We start from the raw sequence: 25742 nt of genomic DNA, 5'->3' as shown, positions 1-25742 counted from the left end.
CCGCAGATAATGTCGCTGATGTCAGCAGCGGCTAATATAAAATTACAGGGGATGTCACAGGTATTTTGGATGTGTAAACGTTACCCAGGAGATTTATCCCCAGGTAATGTCACTGTCCGCAGCGGACACCGTCTACGGAAAAAGTACACCTGATGTCACAGATATTTTTGGGATACGCAAACGTTACACAGGAGATGTAGCACAGATAATGTCGCTGTCTGCAGCGGCCTAACTATTGCACGCTATTTAGCGCAGGATAAGCTAAAAATAGATATTGCTGCTGCCATAATCGACAATAGTCCTTAATAGGACTTTTGGGTCTCTGACAAGTTTTTAAACTTCCAAAAAAGAAATTTCACTCCCTACACTATCTTTCCTTTCTTCAGCACAGCTCTCCCTGACTAACACTGAGCCAAACACGTGTCATCGGGTGCTATATAGCGCCCAATGGCGCGTTCCAGCCAGCGAATCACTGTAATGCCAGTGGCAGTAACCAACATGGCTATGGCATTACAGTGAATGGCAGTACTTACCTGCACGTTTATTGCCTGCGTAGCAGCCAACAAACGTGCGGGGAGGAGACTCGAGCATTGCGCTCGAGCACATGTGGTATTTGGCCAAATACTGCCATGTGCCGAGCATCGAGATGCTCGAGCCGAACTAGTGTTCGGCCGAGCATCCTTGATCAACACTACTTACAACAATCTCAATAGAGGTTTAATAGTAAATATACCAGTCAGGAGAGGACTGTATACTGTGTGATGTAGTACGTGGCAGTATATCCAGCCTGTATAACACTTTGCCGCACTTCCGTAATATAGAAAGTTTCATTGTTGAGATTATTTCCACTTATTGTACAAATTTCATAAGTGAAAATTAAACTGGAATTGGAAAGACAGAGACAAGGCCCCAATTCTCGCTCTGTTATCTTCATGCGGTAATTATTACCTTTCATATCCTTTCAACTCGTTACCCATGTTCTGTCAGGCTTTTTTCTGTCACACTTCAGCCATTATGGTAATTTTATTTTTTCTATCTTTTTTGTTCTTTTTCTTAAATCTTCCAACTGATTTAACTCATCCACAGCCAGTATACTGCAAAGACACCTCCATAAGCTGAGCTGATATGGGAGTGCCCAAAGGGGGTTGTAGTTGCACCCCCCACCCTGGTGTCTGATGGGCCCTAGTACAGGTCTTGCATTTGGGGCCTGGAGTATCATTCAATTATTGTCCGTTGTAAAGAGTAAGATTAGGGTGGTGACACGTTAGATCGCAGCATAGCGCTGTCCACATCTCCACTCCTCAATGTAAATGAGGTCACTATCCTAAAGTTACTGTACGGTATATCCAATCAGGGAAGTCTTATATAATTTAGGCACATTTATTATTTGCCTTAAAAGGGTATTCCAGTTTAGTTCCACATCCTTTAACCCCCCCCCCCCCCCAACAGTCACATTAAAATTGGAAAAACCCTTACGGAAATGTCACTTTTTTATTGTAAATTTTTAATTTATATATGAAGTAAATCTAGTTGGCTCACAACTCAGGGGGCACAAGTGCATTTAACCCCTTAGTGACATGACTCATTTTAGCCTTAAAAACCAGTAAAAATTTTCTCCCTCTCTGTCCCAGCAGTTATTGCTTTTTAATCATTTCTTTAATTTAGCTTGAATTTTGCAAGAGAAGTTGTAGTTTTTTTTGGAAACCATTAGGGATACATATAGTGTATTACATAACTTGTATTATTTTATATTTAGGGGAAGATAAAACAAACAGGAATTTTAACATTATTTTGTGGGATTCATTTTAAAGGTGTTCACTGTGTGGTATACATAACATGATACATGTATTCCCTGAGGGCAGTACAATTAAAGGGAAACTGTCACCGGGATTTTATGTATAGAGCTGAGGACATGGGTTACTGTCCCTGACTCATCTCAGGGATAGGACTAATCTCAGGTTAATTTGCATATGTATCAAATCGTTTTTTTTACACAATAAAAGCACACAGAGCTATGGGGACTGGATATTGCGGATGTGCTAGCGGCCATCTAGCAACCCATGTCCTCAGCTCTATACACAAAATCCTGGTGACAGGTTCCCTTTAAGATGATTCCAAATGTATGTAGTTTTTATTATACAATATAATATAAACACTTGTTTTAAAAAATAATCTGCTTTTATGTTGCATTTCCAGAACATTGTTATCTATTCTGATGATATAAGGCTAATATATTAGGTTTTCCTCTTGTTCTCAGTTTTTTTCTTTCCAACTGCCCCACTGGCCCCCTCTCCTCTTCCAGGCTGGCTCAGATCAGAGCCTGCTGAAGGGCTGCTTCAGGCCTTCATAGTTTGGGCTCTGTATCAAGGTAGAGATATAGGCCTGATCTTATTTGAAAGGCTGGCAATCTAGGTTTTGAAACAGGACCAGAAACCCCTTTGTCAGCTTTATCCCCTCAACATTTTCAGATATAGCCTTTAGAATTTGGGTCCACAGTGAAAAAGCTGAAGCCTGTTTTCACTTTCAGCTGCTTTCACTTCTGACCAGATTTCTAAAAGCTATATCTCTCAATGTAGAGGAGATAATGCATGATTATGGTCTTGTTTTAAATCTTAGATTGCTAGCTTTCAAACAAGACCAGGCCCATATCTCTATTTTCTACAGATCCCCAGATATAAAGGGCTGATAAAGGGCAGCCCTCCCCACCATTACCATGCTGCCAGACCTTCTCTCAGGCTAAACTGTTAGGTCCTTTTCCGAAAGCCCAGGCAGAGTTTGGGAAAAATTGTTAGGGGGTTAAAATACCTATTTATAAACATAATTTGGCAATGTATTTATTTTACGTTAATTGCTTCTATCTTCCGTTCTGAGCTGTGGTCATATGACCATGTCCTTGCAGCTCTTTCTTATTTTCTGTTATGTTCATGAGAGTGTCAAAGCAGCAAAAGGGGTAGTGATAGGGGATTGTCTATGTAACTAGCTGGGAGGGGGGAACTATAAACTAAAGGGGCGTTTTTAGGGGCAGGGCTGGCAGTAAGGAAAAGTGCATTATGGGTTTGGTTGGGTACAGGAACAGTAATTGCTATGTGCTGCTACGCAGTTTAAATCGATATAGTTTAATTCATATGATATTCTATATTTGGTCATATTCTTTCATTTAGTGGCCGTTTTTGGTAATTCACTTGTTTTTATGGTTCATGATATGTCATTCATTTCTACACCCCTTCTTCTGTGTACCTCACTTCCTGTTTCTTTATATTGCTCCAGTCTTTTGGGACAGGTACACATGTAAGCTTACAAAAGCATAATCTTTTGACCGCACAATATCGAAATCCATCTGTTCTGCTGTACTCTGTTATCTGGCTTACAGAATAAAGCAACTTACACGGATAAACTCGGTGTTGGATGAGTTCAAGCTATCTGATAAGGATTGTCCGCAGTTATTATATCTGCCTATACAGGCCAGGCATAGAGGTCTCACTAGGGATAAATCGCTATTACAACAATCTTAGTCAGAATATGCTACATACAGAAGGGATTGGTTTGCATTGTGAAAACAGGTCAGGAGAGTCCAAATTGAAAAAGAAAAAGCATGGGGAAGATGTACATGAGGTAAGAACAAATGACAAATCCAGCTCACCCCGTGTGTTGTATTCCTCGTGTAGGGATCAAACCAGGTAAGTTTCGTGTCCACAGGAAAAGAAAGCGATGATCCAGCACTTGTGGGAAAGCAGCTCCGACTTTATTAGCAAAATGTGAATCACATACAGTGTACCCCTCTGCACAATGACACCCCTTGAGTTTACGGGTTTCAACCACTACTTGGTCTTAATCATAACTGACGTTGTCCGAGGGCACGGCTGGGATGGGGGCCCGCTGCAGCCGTGCTAAAGAGCTATTTTTCACCACGTATTTCACTTTCCCGCGTCACGTGACCTCCCAGGAGCCCATACATTAGAGGCCTTTTTTTTAGTTGGAGGAGGCTAAAAGACCTTTCATGATGTCACTACCACGTGATCCTGTGTGGGCGGAGTCAGTCTCCAGGCTGTTCAGCGGGAGGAGGTAAAGGACCTGTGATGATGTCACGACCATCTGATCCTGTGTGGGAGGAGTCAGGCTCACAGGCTGTGCATTTGAAGGAGGTAAAGGACCTGTGATGATGTCGCGACCCTGTGATCCTGTATGGGCGAGGTCAAGCGGATCACATGATCATGTGCTGCTGTACTTGCTGGATAGTGACTACAGTAGAGTCGCTGCTGGTAGGTGTGATGTCACCCAAGGAGATGGAGACTGACTGGTAGTCTAATGGGCGGGCCTCTTTCTAACAACTCCAGTCTGCCTCCCCCATACATGCCGTGTAAAGAAATGCAGGTGGAGGTATGTGTGTAGTCTCCGCCATTTTCTGTCATTAACCCCTTCACTACCAGCTCTCTGCTCTTGAATTACCTCCTATTCCTTATTAACACCAGAAGGTGGTTAAAGGGGGTTCTCTGAGCACACACCTCCTGGGAGTATTATTTCTATACTGTGTATAGAGGCGGGTCCTGCTCCTGAGTGTGTCCTCCTGACCCTTACCTCATCCTAGTGGTGGTCTCAGCCCTTCTGTACCTTGCTGCCTCCATTACAGCACCTGCGTTACAGTGTGTCAGCACACAGAGAGCCCCGAATACAACCTGCTGTCTCCATCTAACATAAGCTTTTCCAGGGTTAGATCCACCTGAAGCTGCTCGGTTCTTTCTTTCAGACAGATGTTCTCTGTGATTTCTGGTATCTGTATACAGACGAGCTGTCTGGGCCGTACTTTGTGAGAGTCTGTCCCGTGGTGTCTCTGTCCCTGTGTGTCACCATCACCATGCCCACAGTGTTCCTATGTTTTGATGCAGCTCCATCAGGACATTCTGTGTGGGGCAAGAAGAAGAAGAAGGAAGAGGAGGCAGCGCCGCCAGCATGGAGGCCATGGGAGTGAGACAGGGAGACACACTAAGGACGTAGGTAACACTACCACATGACCTACACTAGTGTTATCTGTAGTTTTACATAGGACTGCAGGTAACACTACCACATTATTAGGACTAGTGTTATCTGTGGTTTTACATGGGACTGCAGGTAACACTACCACATTATCAGGACTAGTGTTATCTGTGTTTTTACATAGGACTGCAGGTAACACTACCACATTATCAGGACTAGTGTTGTCTGTGTTTTTACATAGGACTGCAGGTAATACTACCACATTATCAGGACTAGTGTTGTCTGTGTTTTTACATAGGACTGCAGGTAACACTACCACATTATCAGGACTAGTGTTATCTGTGTTTTTACATAGGACTGCAGGTAACACTACTACATTTTCTGTACTCAGATAGTCATCACTGTGTTATCTGTGTTGTTACATAGGACTGCAGGGGACATCTACTATATTATCTGTACTCAGAGAGTTATCACTGTATAGGGGGGCCCACTGAGACTTTATCGCCCAAAGGCCCACATGAGCCTGTCAAAATTCAAACCTGGAGAAAAGGGATTTTTCGAGTCTTCTAGATTGATGACCCATCCTCTGGATAGGTCATCAGAATCAGATTGGTGCCCGGCACCCCCGCCAATCAGCCCTTTTGGGGAGGCTGCGGTGCTCTGGTGTGTGCCAGAGCCTCCTTGCTCTTACCAAGCACAGCGCCGTTCATTAGATAGTGGCTGTGCTTGGTATTGCAGATCAGTCCCATTCACTTGAATGGGACTGAGCAACACCTAGCCAATGTAACAGATGAACGTGACATCACTGGCCTAGGAAGAGGCTACGGTGGTCTCTGGAGTGCCACGTCTGATTGGCGGGGATTTCAGTAGTCAAACTCCCCACGATCTCATATTGATCTGCCATTATTATCAACATCTCAGAAAACCCCTTTAAACATGCTGTATTCCGAAGGTAAGAGAATAGACACAATGCAGAAGAATTCAACAAAGGATCAGTGTGATTACCTGCCGCAGAGTCCATATGAGGTATCCATAGGAGACCACGATTATCAGGAACGGGATTGCAAAGCAGAAGCAGAAAAAGCTTAAAATGTAGGACATATTGACCGGGTCGGTGCTGTACCAATCAGGGGCACAGGACGTTTCCACTCCTTCCAGCTGATAGCTGCCCCAGCCGAAGAGAGGTGGAGTATTCCATACGAGGGACCAAATCCAAGCGACAGCTATGCCTGCCATGGCCTGCCTGTGGGTGAATGTTAGGGTCCCCATGGGCCTACATACTACAAAGACACGATCCACAGCTATGACTGCGATGGTGCAAAGGGCCGCGATTCCTGCAACAAAGCAACCATGATTAGAAACGATTAACATGTTTCCGACAAATGTTTTTGTCACAAACGTCCTTATGAGTCACAAAATGTAATTTTGCTGCACATAATTACATTTTGTGGCACAGAATAGTGTTTTGGACAGAAAACTCAATTTTGTCACACAACATACCATTTTGCCTCATAGAATTTACTTCTGTACTTTTGTGACGCAGAATTTACTATTTTGTAAGTGGCGATTCTTTCTTTGCCAACTGTGCCACAGAAGCATACTATCTCTTCCTGCAGTGCATTCCCTTTGTAATATTCTGTGTCACAAAATTACATTTCCTCTTATTTTGTGTTTACAAAACATTCTTTGAAACATGAAATATTATTACAAAATATTTTTAAAATGTGTATCACTCTCTTCTGAGCAGGGTTTTGTAGATCTGGACCCACGTTTGTTCTTGCCTGGCATACTCAAGGGTCTAACTAGAAATCAGAGTAAATGAAGGGGCCCTCACTATCTAATAAAAAGGAATCTAAGGCATCAGCATACATTGCAATAATTAACCCTTTCAAGACCAAGCCAGTTTTCACCAGAAGGACCAAGCCACATTTTGCAAATATAACATGTTTCCCTTTATGCGGTAATAACTCTTGAATGCTTTTACTTATCCAAGTGATTCTGAGTTTGTTTTCTCGTAACATATTGTACTTCCAGTTAGTGGTAAATTTGAGTCAATATGATTTACCTTTATTTATTGAAAAACATTTATTTTTTTACAGAAAATGTGGAACAATTAGAATTTAAAAAATTTGAATTTGTAAAAAATTCTAAATTAGAATTTTTCTGCTTTTAACATAGTGATACCTCATAAAATAGTTATTACTTAGGATTCACCATATGTCTACTTTCTGTTGGCATAATTTTGTAAATGTTATCTTATTTTTTTAGGACGCTAGGAGGCTTAGAATTTTAGAAGCAATTTTTACATTTTTAAAGAAAATTTCCAAACCCACTTTTTCTAAGGACTAATTCAATTATGAAGTTTAATTTTATAAACTTTGTTAACTCTTTGATGTTCCATAAGAATTAAAAAAATGGAGGTGAAAATTCACAATTTCCCTTTTTTAAAAAAAATATTTTCCATTAGAATTTAATGTTTTCTTGTGGAAAGGGTTAACAGCAAAACAAACAATATTTATTACCCTGATCCTGCAGTTTACAGAAACATCCCATTATGTGGTCATACACTGCTGTATGGGCACACCATAGGGCTCAAAAGAGAAAGAGCACCATATGAAGAGCAGATTTTGCTGGAATGGCTTTTGGGTGCCTTGTCACATTTGGTACTCGTCACGCCTAAGGTACTCCTACAGTAGAAATCTATTATAAGTGACCCCATTTTGGAAACTACAAACCTCAAGGAATTTATTGAGGGGTATAGTAACCTCTTTGATCACAGGCATTTCATAGAATTTAGAAACACTTGCCTGTGAAAATTAAAAATGTCATTTCTTCCAATAAAATGTTGCATAAGCTCCCCATTTTTCAGAAGGGGTAACATGGAATGGTTTTCGGCACCATGTCACATTTGAAGAGACGCTGTGGTATCCATAGAGTAGAAACACTCAAAAAGTGACTCCAATTAGCAAACTATACCCAATAAGGAATTTATTGAAGGGTGTAGTGAATGCTTTGACCCCAAAGACATTTCATAGAATTAAGAAACATTTGCCTGTGAAAATGAAAAATTTTATTTTTTCCAATAAAGTTTTTCATTTTCACAAGTGGTAACATAAGAAAAAAGACCCCACAATTCGCTACACAATTTCTACTGAATATGGCAACACTGCATATGTGGTCTTAAACAGCTGTATGGGTGAGCCACAGGACTCAGAAGGGAAGAGTGCAATATGCTTTTGGATTTTGCTGGTATGGTTTTTGCCCACCGTGTCACATTTGAAGAGACCCAAAGAACCGCTACAGTAAAAAAAAAAAAAGTTATCCCATTTTGGAAACTACACCCCAAGGGTCACAGGGAGTACTTTAACAGGTGTTTCATAGAATTTAAAAACCCTTGGCCGTGACAATGAAAACTTAAATATTTTTTTACACAAAGCATTTTTGCAAAGAAAAATCATGTTTTTGTATCACCATTTTTATGAAAGCCATACATTTTTCTGGCAATGGTCTTGTTTGAGGGCTTGTTTTTTCTGTGGGGTGAGATGATAGTTTGATTGGTACCATTTTGGGGTACGTATTTGATTTGATCACTCAATATTAGCCATTTTATCTAGCACTGTTTTTATAGATTTATTTTAGTTTATCTGACAGGGTAGATCATGTGATATTCTTATAGAGTCAGTCGTTATGAATGTGGCAATACCTAATATGTCTGTTTTTTATTGTACATAACTTTATGAGATGAAAGGACTTTTTTTTTACTTGAAACTTAATTTTTGGGCAATTTTTATCATACTATGGAACTTCAACTTTCAGGGTTTGATCACTGTTTCAATGCAACACAATACAATACAGCTCCTGCACCCGCCCAATCAGAACACGTACACGTACGTGGGGATGCGGCAGGGGTCAGACTGATGGGAGCCCCCACTGATCACGAGGACAGAGGCCCATTCTCCCCCATTTCAATGGAACAGTGGTTACATATGCATGCTGCCACTCCATTCAGCTCTATGGGGCTGCTGGAGATAGCCCCATAGACAACTTATCCCTTACCAACTGTGGCTGATCAGTGGGGGTCCGACTGATGGAGTCCCTGCCGATCATGAGGATGTAGGCCCATTCTCCCCCGTTTGAATGGATTGGTGATGACCTTTCTGCACTGCCACTCCATTCAGCTCTATGGGGTTGCTGGAGATAGCCCCACATAGCCCTATAGACAACTCACCCCCTATCCACAGTGTCTAATCAGTTGGGGGTCCAATTGATGGAGTCCCCTCCCATCATGAGTACTGATGCTCATTCTCACCCCGTTGAATGGAGTGGCTGGTGCTCTATTCAGTGCATGTAATCGGCTATCTCCGGAAGTCTCGTAGAGTTGAATGGAGTGGCAGACAGACTTGCATATCTGCCACGCTATTCAAACGGGGAGCACACGGCCCGTTCTTGTGATCAGCGATTGGACCCTCACCGATCAGACACTAATTCCCTATCCTGTGGATAAAGAGATAAGTTGCCTTCACGGTTCAACCCCTTTAATAGGTATGGATGATAGAACCATGTATTAGAACCTACATCATAGTTTTAGATAGCAAAAAGCCACCAATCTATCGTTCCCTATAGTCTTCTTGTACCTGAGGGCAACTCCCGGGCCCAATGGCAGCTGCTGTGGCTCCTATGGCTTTAGTTACTCTCATGGGCATATCTTTGATCCCCTAAGTGACTCACCTGGAAATCTACTGTCACTAAATTGTTTAATCAAGCATTTTTCAAAAATTGACAGGACCTTTGAAGAATAAGTGTAGGCCCCTGGTAGTGACGGGTTGATTCATGTAATATTTTCCCTCAAAACTCAACTATTGGGACTTCTCCTTGAACATTATGGGCATTACAGGGTCCCTGATTGGCCAATAACTCATGACTACGGGTGCCTTTTATAGTGTGACAGTACATGATGCACATACTGTAGATGTATGTTCACCACTGTGTAGCTAGATGGTGTTTAATGGTCTATTAAACACGGCTGATGGCTGGATTTATCGCCCTGCGTATCAGCTGTGTGGCAATACAGTGCAGTATGTGATTGATGGAGACGGCCAAGTAGCTGGTCTTCTTGTAACCGTTCCAGTTTCCCGCCTTCAGTTCACGCCTCATAGTCTCCGCAGCCTATTTATTGCCTGGAGATTGGGCCTAGTTCCTGCATGCGAAGCCTCAGGACAGACTGTGCAAAATTACACCAGAAAAAGGTAATGGTTTAATAAAATGAATCCATGGATTGTAAAATAAGAGATATGTGATCTCTCCTTACTGGCCGTTCTTAAGAACGAATGTCCGAAAAAGTTACGTCTTATTACCGATGTACTGATGGGAAACATTACCTCTAATTTAATACTGCTATCTGCGGTTACCAGAGAGGAAGCAACTGCCTGATTTTCTAATGTGAATGAATAGGTTTATTTAATGGGTTCAGCTTATAAGTAATGGAGAATATTCAGAATATTTTTGTCTTAAAATAAGATAAAACATTCCCCGCAGCCTGGAACACGACTAGCATGCGGCAAAATTAAGAGGACCCGTCCCCTCTCCTGACAGGTCTGTTTTAGTGACTACTTGCATTTGCCTTGTAATAAATTCTGGAGCATTCTATTCTTATGACTCTATGATATGCCATTCCTTTATTATTCCTTCTAGAAGTTATGAATGGATTACTAGCACCCAGTGGGTGTAACCAGTTGGGGTGGGGGGGCTGCACAGTCTGACACTGGTAGTACTGTGCAGGGACACGCTCCCGCAACTGGTAACACCTATCTGGATCTTCAATGCAAGCTGCAAGCAATTCATCTTATATATTTATTATTAATTATTATTTAATTATTCCAATTAGCAGAAATATTAGAGGGATTGCACAACATAGAGTCATAAGAATAGATGCTGCTGAATTGCTATTACATGGGGACAGCAAGTAGTTGCTAAAACTTCTGTTTTTTCGTTTTCTTTTACTCCCTGCCTTCCAGGAGCCACAACAGGAGCTGAACGGAAAAATTAGGCCATGTGACCATATTATTTTTTTATATTTTTGAAAACGTAGGGGGAGTTTTATCAAACTGGTGTAAAGTAGAACTGGATATACAAGGAAAAAGCTTGGCTCCACCCTCTGTTGAGAAGGATATGGTGCTCTGATAGTGACGGTGCTCCTAATCACTAAAAATACTAGACAAATGGATAGGCACTCAAACATCCGGGGTCACAAACAAAACATTTGTTTAATATAGATTATAAAACACAATAAACCCTTTCATACTCTCTAATAGAACAAAAGATCTGTATCATAAAATCGTAGATGCAATATTGTCATAGAAAAACCGCACGCAATATTTAAAAAATATACTACATGCACATATGTGGGTTTTAACGCAAACTATCTAGTTACAAAGTAACTATTGCCCTTATACAAAATAATAAAACACTTTCTATCTACAGTACAGACCAAAAGTTTGGACACACCTTCTCATTCAAAGAGTTATATTTTCATGACTATGATAATTGTAGATTCACACTGAAGGCATCAAAACTATGAATTTACACATGTGGAATTATATACATAACAAAAAAGTGTGAAACAACTGAAAATATGTCATATTCTAGGTTCTTCAAAGTAGCCACCTTTTGCTTTGATTACTGCTTTGCACACTCTTGGCATTCTCTTGATGAGCTTCAAGAGGTAGTCATCTGAAATGGTTTTCACTTCACAGGTGTGCCCTGTCAGGTGTAATAAGTGGGATTTCTTGCCTTATAAATGGGGTTGGGACCATCAGTTGCGTTGTGGAGAAGTCAGGTGGATACACAGCTGATAGCCCTACTGAATAGACTGTTAGAATTTGTATTATGGCAATAAAAAAGCAGCTAAGTAAAGAAAAACGAGTGGCCATCATTACTTTAAGAAATGAAGGTCAGTCAGTCCGAAAAATTGGGAAAACTTTGAAAGTGTCCCCAAGTGCAGTCACAAAAACCATCAAGCGCTACAAAGAAACTGGCTCACATGCGGACCGCCCCAGGAAAGGAAGACCAAGAGTCACCTCTGCTGCGGAGGATAAGTTCATCCGAGTCACCAGCCTCAGAAATCGCAGGTTAACAGCAGCTCAGATTAGAGACCAGGTCAATGCCACACAGAGTTCTAGCAGCAGACACATCTCTAGAACAACTGTTAAGAGGAGACTGTGTGAATCAGGCCTTCATGGTAGAATATCTGCTAGGAAACCACTGCTATGGACAGGCAACAAGCAGAAGAGACTTGTTTGGGCTAAAGAACACAAGGAATGGACATTAGACGAGTGGAAATCTGTGCTTTGGTCTAATGAGTCCAAATTTGAGATCTTTGGTTCCAGCCACCGTGTCTTTGTGCGACGCAGAAAAGGTGAACGAATGGACTCTACATGCCTGGTTCCCAGCGCGAAGCATGGTGGAGGAGGTGTGATGATGTGGGGGTGCTTTGCTGGTGACACTGTTGGGGATTTATTCAAAATTGAAGGCATACTTAACCAGCATAGCTACCACAGCATCTTGCTGTCACGGCTGAGGATGGGGAAAACCCTCAGCCGTGCGATGCCACGTGATGCTAGTGGCTGCTTGGCCAGGACGACAGAATTAGGGAGCAGGTCACCTCCTAACGCATCCCTAATCCGACCCTAACTCCTAGCTGCATGAGCCGACCTTGAAGGTAGGAGGGCCCATGCTCAGGAACCTCAGATCCCTACTCACCCTCCGCCGATCCCTGAACTAGGAACTGGGTAGACCACCTGTTCCTCTTGGATGCAGAGAAACAGGAGTCTAAAACTGGCCGAGCTGCAATGGGATGTAACCATAAACAGACTATGGATATGGCAGGAGAGTGAAAGACTTCCACCTCTACCTGCCACAGACACACTCCCTGGACACAAGTGCTGGCTGTCCACACACAAACATAAAAGGACACAGCACACATAAACACACAGGAACCCAGAACCATAGCTCCAATAATAACAGACACCACATAGACATAAACTTAACATCACAATTTATGACCACAAGGGTGGCCCTCACTGGCAGATGGTATACAAACCAGGAGGATGACTCCAGCAACATGCCTGGAGTACCCCTCAGACCTCTGCTCTCAACTGGGGCTAAATAACCCATGTAGCCACACCCACACTCAGACACACCCAGTGCACACACACTAGGAAGGAATTAACCCTTCTCACACCAGGGAAGGGAAGAGAACCACTTAAAGGGCAAAGTGCACACAAAACATGTAACACCCTGTGCACACCGATAAAAGGCACACCTATAAAGAGAGGTTGCCAGGTGCAACCGCATGCACATAGCAGCAAGCAGCCTAGCACCAGCTCAGGCTGCAATACTGCGACATACAAAATAACATGTTGCCAGCGGCAATCACAAGTGATGCAACATACTAGCGGCCCTCACCTGTGGTTGAACAACGAAACCAAACCGCCGGCAACAGCATGCGGTTCAGGAGTCACGACCATGACCATGGTCGTGACACTTGCAGCGGCATGCTATTCCATCCAGTTTGCGTTTAGTTGGACCATCATTTATTTTTCAACAGGACAATGACCCCAAACACACCTCCAGGCTGTGTAAGGGCTATTTGACCATGAAGGAGAGTGATGGGGTGCTGCGCCAGATGACCTGGCCTCCACAGTCACCGGACCTGAACCCAATCGAGATGGTTTGGGGTGAGCTGGACCGCAGAGTGAAGTCAAAAGGGCCAACAAGTGCTAAGCATCTCTGGGAACTCCTTCAAGACTGTTGGAAGACCATTTCAGGTGACTACCTCTTGAAGCTCATCAAGAGAATGCCAAGAGTGTGCAAAGCAGTAATCAAAGCAAAAGGTGGCTACTTTGAAGAACCTAGAATATGACATATTTTCAGTTGTTTCACACTTTTTTGTTCTGTATATAATTCCACATGTGTTAATTCAAAGTTTGGATGCCTTCAGTGTGAATCTACAATTTTCATAGAAAGAATTAACTATAGGGCCAGGTGTGTCAGACAGGCCCACTAAATCCCAAAATTATGTAGCATGAATACTGATCCCGTAGGACAGAGGGATAAAACTTAACATTAAATTTTTGGTCAATCTAAAATTATAGACACCAGAGGAGGAGCCTCTACACAAAACAAAATTTATCAAGACAGCCTCAGCCCTGCTGACAGCCTGCCCTCGGATTAACCATCCTGTGGCCTAGTGTTATCGTATAGCTGGCACCCACTGGTGCATCTATATTGCTTAACATATTCTTTAATGCGGTCATGCCCTGTGTGTTTTAGCCTGACTGGCTACACACGTTTCCAGGCCTCTGACCCACGTTAAAAAAAAACCCTTTTTTTCGTACTACTCTGTCTCTCTGGTCGCACAGGCCCAATCCATAGCCCTGTGTGTACCATTGATCTCCCCTGATGATTTTCTGTGACGAACTGAAACGTGACACGTAGGGAGCATTTTTTAGGGACTACTAGGGTTTCTGTCCCCACAGGGCCAGGTATCCGGACGGGGACGCTCCTTGCGGGGTAAGTCCCCGTATAGATAGGTAGGGCATACTAGCCCCTGCCCCCCTTCTTAGGGTTGCCTAGGGCCAACCACCCCGTCACCCACCCAATCTGAAGGGGCATACCTATCCCTTTTTTTGTGTGAACGAGAAGCATCAAAGGACCGTTTCCACCTCCAGTCTTCCTCATGAGACATCCTGATCCACAATCGGGTGAGAACGTTCCTGCTTTCTATAACATTCTGGTCACACTGTCTTTATATGTACTATTTTGCCCGCTGGGCTGTCTTGATAAATTTTGTTTTGTGTAGAGGCTCCTCCTCTGGTGTCTATAATTTTAGATTGACCAAAAATTAAATGTTAAAGGGGTTGTCCAGGTTCAGAGCTGAACCTGGACATCCCTCCATTTTCACCCCGGCAGCCCCCCTGACATGAGCATCGGAGCAGTTCATGCTCCGATGCTCTCCTTTGCCCTGCGCTAAATCGCGCAGGGCAAAGGCATTTTTCTGAGTTCCGGTGACATACCGGGCTCTCTATGGGGCTGACAGGCAGCCCGGTGACGTCACCGGCACTGATGGGCGGGATTTGGCTCTGCCCTAGCCAGTAAAACGGCTAGGGCAGAGCTAAAGCCCGCCCCTCAGAGCCGGTGACGTCACCGAACACACTGCTGGGCGGAAGTTACCGCCCGGCAGTGTGTTATTGAAAACACAAGAGCCTGTGCCCTGCGCGATCTAGCGCAGGGCACAGGAGCGCATCGGAGCATGAGATGCTCCGATGCCAGGCTCAGGAGGGCTGCCGGGGTGAAAATAAGGGTATGTCCGGGTTCAGCTCTGAACCCGGACAACCCCTTTAAGTTTTATCCCTCTGTCCTACGGGATCAGTATTCATGCTACAATTTTCATAGTCATCGATAGAATCGATAGATTCATATATGTACTGTTAAATCCTCGATAGTTCTGAGTATCAGTCCCGTAGATATGCTGTATAGCGTTGCTGAAGTAAATCCACCAATGCAGATACAGTTGCAAGAAAAAGTATGTGAACCCTTTGGAATGATATGGATTTCTGCACAAATTGGTCATAAAATGTGATCTGATCTTCATCTAAGTCACAACAATAGACAATCACAAAGAATTAAATATTACCATGTTTTTATTGAACACACCATGTAAACATTCACAGTGCAGGTGGGAAAAGTATGTGAACCCTTGGATTTAATAACTGGTTGAACCTCCTTTGGCAGCAATAACTTTAACCAAACGTTTCCTGTAGTTGCAGATCAGACGTGCACAACGCTCAGGAGTAATTCTTGACCATTCCTCTTTACAGAACTGTTTCAGTTCAGCAATATTCTTGGGATGTCTGGTGTGAATCGCTTTGTTGAGGTCATGCCACATCATCTCAATCGGGTTGAGGTCAGGACTCTGACTGGGCCACTCCAGAAGGCGTATTTTCTTCTGTTTAAGCCATTCTGATTTACTTCTAAGCTTTGGGTCGTTGTCCTGTTGCAACATCCATCTTCTGTTGAGCTTCAGCTGGTAGACAGATGGCCTTAAGTTCTCCTGCAAAATGTCTTGATAAACTTGGGAATTAATTTTCTCTTCGATGATAGCAATCCGTCCAGGCCCTGACACAGCAAAGCAGCCCCAAGCCATGATGCCCCCACCACCATACTTCACAGTTGGGATGAGGTTTTGATGTTGGTGTGCTGTGCCTCTTTTTCTCCACACATAGTGTTGTGTGTTTCATCCAAACAACTCAACTTTGGTTTCATCTGTCCACAGAATATTTTGCCAGTACTGCTGTGGAACATCCAGGTGCTCTTGTGCAAACTGTAAACGTGCAGCAATGTTTTTTTTGGACAGCAGTGGTTTCCTCTGTGGTATACTCTCATGAAATCCATTCTTGTTTAGTGTTTTACGTATCGTAGATTCGTTAACAGGGATGTTAGCATATGCCAGAGACTTTTGTAAGTCTTTAGCTGACACTCTAGGATTCTTCTTCACCTCATTGAGCAGTCTGCGCTGTGCTCTTGCAGTCATCTTTACAGGACGGACAGTTCTAGGGAGAGTAGCAGCAGTGCTGAACTTTCTCCATTTATAGACAATTTGTCTTACCGTGGACTGATGAACAGCAAGGCTTTTGGAGATACTTTTATAACCCTTTCCAGCTTTATGCAAGTCAACAATTCTTAATCGTAGGTCTTCTGAGAGCTCTTTTGTGCGAGGCATCATTCACATCAGGCAATGCTTCTTGTGAAGAGCAAACCTAGAACTGGTGTGTGTTTTATAGGGCAGGGCAGCTGTAACCAACACCTCCAATCTCATCTCATTGAGTGGACTCCAGTTGGATGACACCTCACTCCAATTAGCTCTTGGAGATGTCATTAGTCTAGGGGTTCACATACTTTTTCCATCTGCACTGTGAATGTTTACATGGTGTGTTCAATAAAAACATGGTAACATTTAATTCTTTGTGTGTTATTAGTTTAAGCAGACTGTGATTGTCTATTGTTGTGACTTAGATGAAGATCAGATCACATTTTATGACCAATTTGTGCAGAAATCCATATCATTCCAAAGGGTTCACATACTTTTTCTTGCAACTGTATAAAATCACTTTATAACACGGATAATGTCTATAAATACACTCACATCTCAGTGGGTTGGTGCGGAGTTCAGTGTTCCCAGTGGCGTCCCACCTATTATAGAACACTGATGTCTCTTACCTCCATTCGATTGCCACCTTAGTACAGTTAGTAAGGCCGTGCTGTCTCTTACTCTTGATCTCAGCGTCCCACGTGTATCTTTCCGCGTCAAACTCTGGCGTCTCTTACGTATATCCTGGATCTTCGGAGCCGCAGCTTCAGTGGCCGTAATTGGTAAGAGTGTGTCAGTCTCTACTGTTATCTGTTTACTGCCGGCATTATCTTTGCTTTCCAATATTCCGCCTTACAGCATAATATTCGGGTACTTTAAGGGCTGTGATTGTTTCTCGGACGCGTTTCGAAGTCTCGATATAACTGACTTCTTCCTCAGTGGTCACCTAGCTCCAAAAAAAGTACCCCTTTAGGCCTCATGCACACGACCGTTGTGTGCATCCGTGGCCGTTGTGCCGTTTTCCGTTTTTTTTCGCGGACCCATTGACTTTCAATGGGTCCGTGGAAAAATCGGAAAATGCACCGTTTTGCAGCCGAGGCCGTGATCCGTGTATCCTGTCCATCAAAAAAATATGACCTGTCCTATTTTTTTGACGGACAACGGTTCACGGACCCATTCAAGTCAATGGGTCCGTGAAAGAACAAGGATGCACACAAGATTGGCATCCGTGTCTGTGATCCGTGGCCGTAGGTTGCTTTCATACAGACGGATCCGAAGATCCGTCTGCATAAAAGCTTTTTCAGATCTAAGTTTTCACTTCGTGAAAACTCATATCCGACAGTATATTCTAACACAGAGGCGTTCCCATGGTGATGGGGACGCTTCTAGTTAGAATACACTACAAACTTTGTACAAGACTGCCCCCTGCTGCCTGGCAGCACCCGATCTCTTACAGGGGGATATGATAGCACAACACATCGGACCCCCCTTCCTCCCTCTATTGTTATAAATCGTTGGTGGCACAGTGTGCCAACCACCATCGGCCCCCCTCCCTCTATAGCAGTAACAACATTGGTGGCCAGTGTGCGGCCTCCCATTTCCCCCCCCCCATCATTGGTGGCAGCGGAGTTCCGATCGGAGTCCCAGTTTAATCGCTGGGGCTCCGATCGGTAACCATGGCAACCAGGAAGCTACTGCAGCCCTGGTTGCCATGGTTACTTAGCAATAGTACAACAGTAGAAGATTCATACTTACCTGCTTGCTGCTGCGATGTCTGTGAACGGCCGGGAGCTCCTCCTACTGGTAAGTGACAGTTCTTTAGCAATGCGCCGCACAGACCTTTCACTTACCAGTAGGTGGAGCTCCCGGCCGGACACAGACATCGCAGCAGCAAGCAGGTAACTATGAGTCTTCTACTATTGTACTATTGCTAAGTAACCATGGCAACCAGGACTGCAGTAGCGTCCTGGTTGCCATGGTTACCGATCGGAGCCCCAGCGATTAAACTGGGACTCCGATCGGAACTCCGGGGGGGGGGAGATGGGAGGCCGCACACTGCCACCAATGTTGTTACTGCTATAGAGGGAGGGGGGCCGATTGGGGGGCGCACACTGTGCCACCAACGATTTATAACAATAGAGGGAGGAAGAGGGGTCCCGATGGGGGGCACACACTGTGCCACCAACTATTTATTACACTAGAGGGAGGACGGGGGGCCCAATGGGGGGCGCACACTGTGCCACCAACGATTTATTACACTAGAGGGAGGACGGGGGGCCCGATGGGGGGCGCACACTGTGCCACCAACGATTTATAACAATAGAGGGTGGAAGGGGGGGCCCGATGGGGGGCGCACACTGTGCCACCAACGATATTCAAACTGGGCAGGGGGGGGGGGGTGGTCTGCCCCCTGCTGCCTGGCAGCCCTGATCTCTTACAGGGGGATATGATAGTACAATTAACCCCTTCAGGTGCGGCACCTGAGGAGTTAATTGTGCTGATCACGGCCCCCTGTAAGAGATCGGGTGCTGCCAGGCAGCAGGGGGCAGTCTTGTACAAAGTTTGTAGTGTATTCTAACTAGAAGCGTCCCCATCACCATGGGAACGCCTCTGTGTTAGAATATACTGTCGGATCTGAGTTTCACGAATTAGCTCATATCCGACAGTATATTCTAACATAGAGGCGTTCCCATGGTGATGGGGACGCTTCAAGTTAAAATATACCATCGGATTGGAGAAAACTCCAATCCGATGGTATAAAAGAACTCCAGACTTTACATTGAAAGTCAATGGGGACGGATCCGTTTGAAATGGCACCATATTGTGTCAACATCAAACGGATCCGTCCCCATTGACTTGCATTGTAATTCAGGACGGATCCGTTTGGCTCCGCACGGCCAGGCAGACACCAAAACGACTTTTTTTTCATGTCCGTGGATCCACCAAAAATCAAGGAAGACCCACGGACGAAAAAACGGTCACGGATCACGGACCTACAGACCCCGTTTTTGCGGACCGTGAAAATAAACTGTTGTGTGCATGAGGCCTTATACTTGATCTCTCATTGATCCAGCATTCTTCAAAATGTGGGCTGGAATCGAGTTATCCGAGCATTCCTGGATCGGACATTCAATACCAGTAATACGGGACATTTAAAGTCTTATTTCACATAGTGCTATTCATATATTATGTCTGTTTAAAAAAAAAAAGATAAATATTCAATATGTCATATATGCGGTTTTAGTGCGTTTTTTGGGCTCTAGTGCGTTTTTTTGGGCTCTAGTGAGTTTTCCCCTTATACTTTACAACTGCATTAATATGATTTCATTTAAGCCTAATTAAAAATTATATAAATAATAAAGTAGTAGTTGTAGAATATGATAAAAATACTATTTAACTCGATAGCTCTGATTTAACAGTACGTACAGTATATGAATCTATCGATGGACAAAGAATATAGACAGAAAGTGTTTTATTATTACATTGTAACTAGATAGTTTGCGTTAAAACCCACACATGTGCATGTAGTATATTTTTTTATATTGCGTGCGGTTTTTCTACGACAATATTGCATCTACGATTTTATGATACAGATCTTTTGTTCTATTAGAAAATATGAAAGAGTTTATTGTGTTTTATAATCTATAATAAACAAGTGTTTTTATTGTGACCCCGGATATCTGACTGCCTATCCATTTATCTCAAGTAGAACTGGCTTTGTTGCCCATAGCAACCAATCAGATTCCAACTTTCATTTTTCACAGCTCCATTGGAAAATGAAAGGAGGAATCTGATTGGTTGCTATGGGCAACTAAGCCAGTTCTACTTTACACCAGTTTGATAAATCTCCGCCTTATTTTTTTTTACTTTTTTGAATTAATTTTTAGACTTTTACATGCAATCATCTGATTACTAATACATTAGACTGCAAAGGATTACCAGTATGTCAGCACATTGTGACCGCTGCTCTCTTACAGGATGTAAATTGTAGTTTGTTGTAGATGCTGAGGGAGCAGAAGCAGGGATTATGGCTGGCATTTTGGGGTAGTAGGAGTCTTGTATAAACCTATGTATATCAAGCAACTGGTAATACTAGAATTCACTACTATATAAGCATGTAGAAATTGATGGCAAATCTGTGTCACTCCCTAATATCTTATATATTGCATATATTTGGGCATCACAAATAACCCTGAGGCCCCAATCCACAATAACTACCTTTAATAGCGAGCAAAACATGAAAAGTTTATATTTATGTCGGCCTCTTTGCAAGGATAATACACAGTAATATCACAGTACAAGGTAATATACACAGTGATGTCACAACGCAGGGAAAATGCACACAGTGATGTCATAGTACACAGACAATGCACACAGGATATCACAGTACAGGGATGATATAAACAGTGATCTCATAGGACAGGGATAATGCACACAGTGATGTCACAGTACCGGGATAATACACAATGATGTCACATTACAGTGGTTATGCATACAGTGATGTCACAGTACCGGGATTATATGCATAATGATGTTACAGTACAGGGCTAATGTTCACAGTGATGTCACAGTACTGGGATAATTTACACAATGGTGCTACAATACAGGGATAAGGGCTCATTCAGACGGCCGTAGGTTTTTTGCGGACCTGTAGTGTTTTGCACATTTTGCGGACGGCACATGGCCGGCCCTATGATAGAAATGCAGCGGAACATAACTATGGATGAGGACAGCACATGGTGTGCTGGCCGCATCTTTCAGGCCCCATTAAAATGAATGGGTCCGCACCCGTTACGCAATGCGGACTCATTCATATGGTCGTCTGAATGAGCCCTAATGCACACGGTGATGTCACAGTGCAGATATAATGTACAAAATGATGTCATGGTACAAGTATAAAGTGCACAGTGATGTCACAGTACAGGAATTCTACAGTACAGGATAATGCACACAGTGATGTCACAGTACAGGAAATATACAGTACAGGGATAATGCACACAGTGATGTCACAGAATAGGAATAATCTATCCAATCATGTCACAATACAGGGCTATTATACACAATGATGTCATGGTACAGGGCTATTATGCACAAAGTGATGTCACATTACAGGGCTAATGCACAAAGTGATGTTACATTACAGGGCTAATGCACACACAGTGATGTCACAGTACAGGGCTCATGCACACAGTGATGTCACAGTACAGGGATAAATAAACACAGTGATGTCAAAGTACAGGGCTAATGCACACAGTGATGTCACAGTACAGGGATAAATAAGCACAGTGATGTCACGGTACAGGGATAATGCACACAGTGATGTCAGTAAAAGTATAATGTACAAGGTAAAGTCACAGTACGAGGATGAGGTACACAGTGATGTCACAGTACAAGGATAATACACACAGTGATGTCACAGTACAGGGTTAATACACAGACTGATGTCACAGAACAGGGATAATGCACACAGTGATGTGCTGTGCCTGCTGCCCTGGTACTTACTCTACATCTATGCTGGACACGTTTCAGCTTTTACCTATCCTGTAGATTTTGACTTACAACTTACCAAAAAATGCCACAGCAAACCCTTCGATGACACAGCCAATTCTTCCAAGGTTGAAGTAGCCAACAGCATTGGTTTCCACAGTAAGAAGACCTCCCAGGACGGTCACACCGAGGTCAGCGACCGCAAGATTGACTAGGGAGTAGTTGATGGGGTGTCTTAGTTGCCGATATTTAATGGTCACTATAATGACTGTTACATTGAGGATGATAGCAGCAGTGCAGAATATGGCCATTATTATAGCTAAGATGGTGTAACCGATCCTTGGCATGAGGACTTTTCCACCGTGGTTCCCCTCATGACTGAAGTTCATAAGTGGCTGTAGAATATTTTCTTGAGCCATTTCCACCTTGATACTCAGCTAATTTAGTGGGATTCGAAGCCAAGCTCCTATCCCTCTGCGTGTTTTACCAGCTCTGACTGATCACGGTTTTATTCTTTTAGATGTAAAGACTCCGGTGATATTATCAGCAAATGATATGACAGAGATTATCCTGCACTTAAATCCCAAGATCCGGATTTATTTCACATAATTCTCCTTTCTCATTAAATTTTTAATTACTCTAACGCATTTCAAGATTTCTTCCTGGCTGTATGAATGACTTCCCATTGTTCCCATACGATTTATCAGGGTCACTGAGTTTTCAGAAAACTTTTGTTATGTCATAGAGGTGTCAAAAGTTTTGATCAGTGGAGGTCTGAGTGCTGAGACCCCCACCGATCCCTAGAATGCGGGGAGACAAGCGTTCGTATATTGCGCTCTTTCTGCTCACTGCATGAGAGGAAGCGAGACAGACTCAAACCACAAGGTTACCCCGACGCACGTTTCGGCGCCAGCTTCCTTAAAGGGGTTCTTCACTTTCATTTAACTGATGATCTATCCTCTGGATAGATCATCAGCTTCTGATCGGCGGGGGTCCGACACCCGGGACCCCCGCCGATCAGCTGTTTGAGAAGGAAGCGGCGCTCCAGCAGCGCCGCTGCCTTCTCACTGTTTACCGCAGGGCCGCCCGCCCACTGACGTCACGACTTGTATCAACTAGAGTGGGTGCGGCTAAGCTCCATTCAAGTGAACAGAGCTTAGCCGCGCCCACTCTAGTTGATACAAGTCGTGACGTCAGTGGGCGGGCGGCCCTGCGGTAAATAGTGAGAAGGCAGCGGCGCTGCTGGAGCGCCGCTGCCTTCTCAAACAGCTGATCGGCGGGGGTCCCGGGTGTCGGACCCCCGCCGATCAGAAGCTGATGATCTATCCAGAGGATAGATCATCAGTTAAATGAAAGTGAAGAACCCCTTTAAGGGCAACCTTGTGGTTTGGTAGCTACTAGTGTTGAGTGAATCGAATTTTGATTTGCGGCAAATCGAATCCGAATTTCAGTGAAAATTTAATTCTCCGTGAATTCGAATTTCCTTGTGCTTTGATATTTTCTGAGTGGCGGTAAAAAATATAAAAAATCATACTGACCTCCTCTGTTTGAGATTGAAGAGCCATCTTGATTGAAGATCTTGCACGAAATTCCATTCTCGGTGGCGCATGACATCAGCACGCCGGCTGAAATGATTCACAGGCCGTGCAAGATTTTGTGCAAGATATTTAATCAAGATGGCAGCGGCCGGCTCTTTGCGATCAAATGGATGAGGTAAGTATGATTTTTTTATTTATTTTTTTATTAATGTCAGATGCCGCGATCAGCTATGTACTAGCGATATGGAGGTATATCTTTGGTCGGTTCTCAATTAGAGTTGAGCGAACACCTGGATGTTCGGGTTCGAGAAGTTCGGCCGAACTTCCCGGAAATGTTCGGGTTCGGGATCCGAACCCGATCCGAACTTCGTCCCGAACCCGAACCCCATTGAAGTCAATGGGGACCCGAACTTTTCGGCACTAAAACGGCTGTAAAACAGCCCAGGAAAGGGCTAGAGGGCTGCAAAAGGCAGCAACATGTAGGTAAATCCCCTGCAAACAAATGTGGATAGGGAAATGAATTTTAAAAAAAAAATAAAAAAAAAAAATTAACCAAAATCAATTGGAGAGAGGTCCCATAGCAGAGAATCTGGCTTCCCGTCACCCACCACTGGAACAGTCCATTCTCAGATATTTAGGCCCCGGCACCCAGGCAGAGAAGAGAGGTCCCGTAACAGAGAATCTGTCTTCATGTCAGCAGAGAATCAGTCTTCATATCATAGCAGAGAATCAGGCTTCACGTCAGCCACCACTGCAACAGTCCATTGGCATATATTTAGGCCCAGCACACAGGCAGAGGAGAGAGGTCCCGTAACACAGACTCTGGCTTCATGTCAGCAGAGAATCAGTCTGCATGTCAAAGCAGAGAATGAGGCTTCACGTCAGCCACCACTGCAACAGTCCACTGGCATATATTTAGGCCCAGCACACAGGCAGAGGAGAGAGGTCCCGTAACAGACAATCTGGCTTCACGTCAGCAGAGAATTAGTCTGCATGTCATAGCAGAAAATCAGGCTTCACGTCAGCCACCACTGCAACAGTCCATTTTCATAAATTTAGGCCCAGCACCCAGGCAGAGGAGAGAGGTCCCGTAACAGAGAATCTGTCTTCACGTCAGCAGAGAATTAGTCTGCATGTCATAGCAGAGAATGAGGCTTCACGTCAGCCACCACTGCAACAGTCCATTGGCATATATTTAGGCCCAGCACCCAGGCAGAGGAGGGAGGTCCCGTAACAGAGAATCTGGCTTCATGTCAGCAGAGAATCAGTCTGCATGTCATAGCAGAGAATCAGGCTTCACGTCAGCCACCACTGCAACAGTCCATTGGCATATATTTAGGCCCAGCACACAGGCAGAGGAGAGAGGTCCCGTAACAGAGGATCTGGCTTCATGTCAGCAGAGAATCATTCTGCATGTCATAGCAGAGAATCAGGCTTCACGTCAGCCACCACTGCAACAGTCCACTGGCATATATTTAGGCCCAGCACACAGGCAGAGGAGAGAGGTCCCGTAACAGACAATCTGGCTTCACGTCAGCAGAGAATTAGTCTGCATGTCATAGCAGAAAATCAGGCTTCACGTCAGCCACCACTGCAACAGTCCATTTTCATAAATTTAGGCCCAGCACCCAGGCAGAGGAGAGAGGTCCCGTAACAGACAAACTGCCTTCACGTCAGCAGAGAATTAGTCTGCATGTCATAGCAGAGAATGAGGCTTCACGTCAGCCACCACTGCAACAGTCCATTGGCATATATTTAGGCCCAGCACCCAGGCAGAGGAGGGAGGTCCCGTAACAGACAATCTGGCTTCATGTCAGCAGAGAATCAGTCTGCATGTCATAGCAGAGAATCAGGCTTCACGTCAGCCACCACTGCAACAGTCCATTGGCATATATTTAGGCCCAGCACACAGGCAGAGGAGAGAGGTCCCGTAACAGAGGATCTGGCTTCATGTCAGCAGAGAATCATTCTGCATGTCATAGCAGAGAATCAGGCTTCACGTCACCCAACATTGGAACAGTCCATTGGCATATATTTAGGCCCAGCACACAGGCAGAGGAGAGAGGTCCCGTAACAGAGGATCTGGCTTCATGTCAGCA

At 44.0% G+C, this 25742-nt stretch overlaps 1 protein-coding gene across 1 annotated transcript in view; it reads right to left on the bottom strand.

Annotated features, from left to right (window-relative positions):
- LOC122943957 (parapinopsin-like) overlaps positions 1-22524 on the bottom strand; it is a 36514-nt gene extending 13990 nt beyond the window's left edge. Inside the window, exons 1-2 of the mRNA XM_044302115.1 lie at positions 22185-22524; positions 5977-6305 (exon numbers count right to left, since the gene is read on the bottom strand). Coding sequence (XP_044158050.1) covers positions 5977-6305; positions 22185-22524 — 669 coding nt within the window. The remainder of the gene's footprint in view (positions 1-5976; positions 6306-22184) is intronic.
- Positions 22525-25742: the final 3218 nt, after the last annotated feature.

Source organism: Bufo gargarizans, chromosome 7, assembly GCF_014858855.1.
Source record: "Bufo gargarizans isolate SCDJY-AF-19 chromosome 7, ASM1485885v1, whole genome shotgun sequence".
Lineage (NCBI taxonomy): Eukaryota > Metazoa > Chordata > Amphibia > Anura > Bufonidae > Bufo > Bufo gargarizans.
Note: the sequence above shows the minus strand (reverse complement) of the source record. Positions and strands in the feature narration are given on the sequence as shown.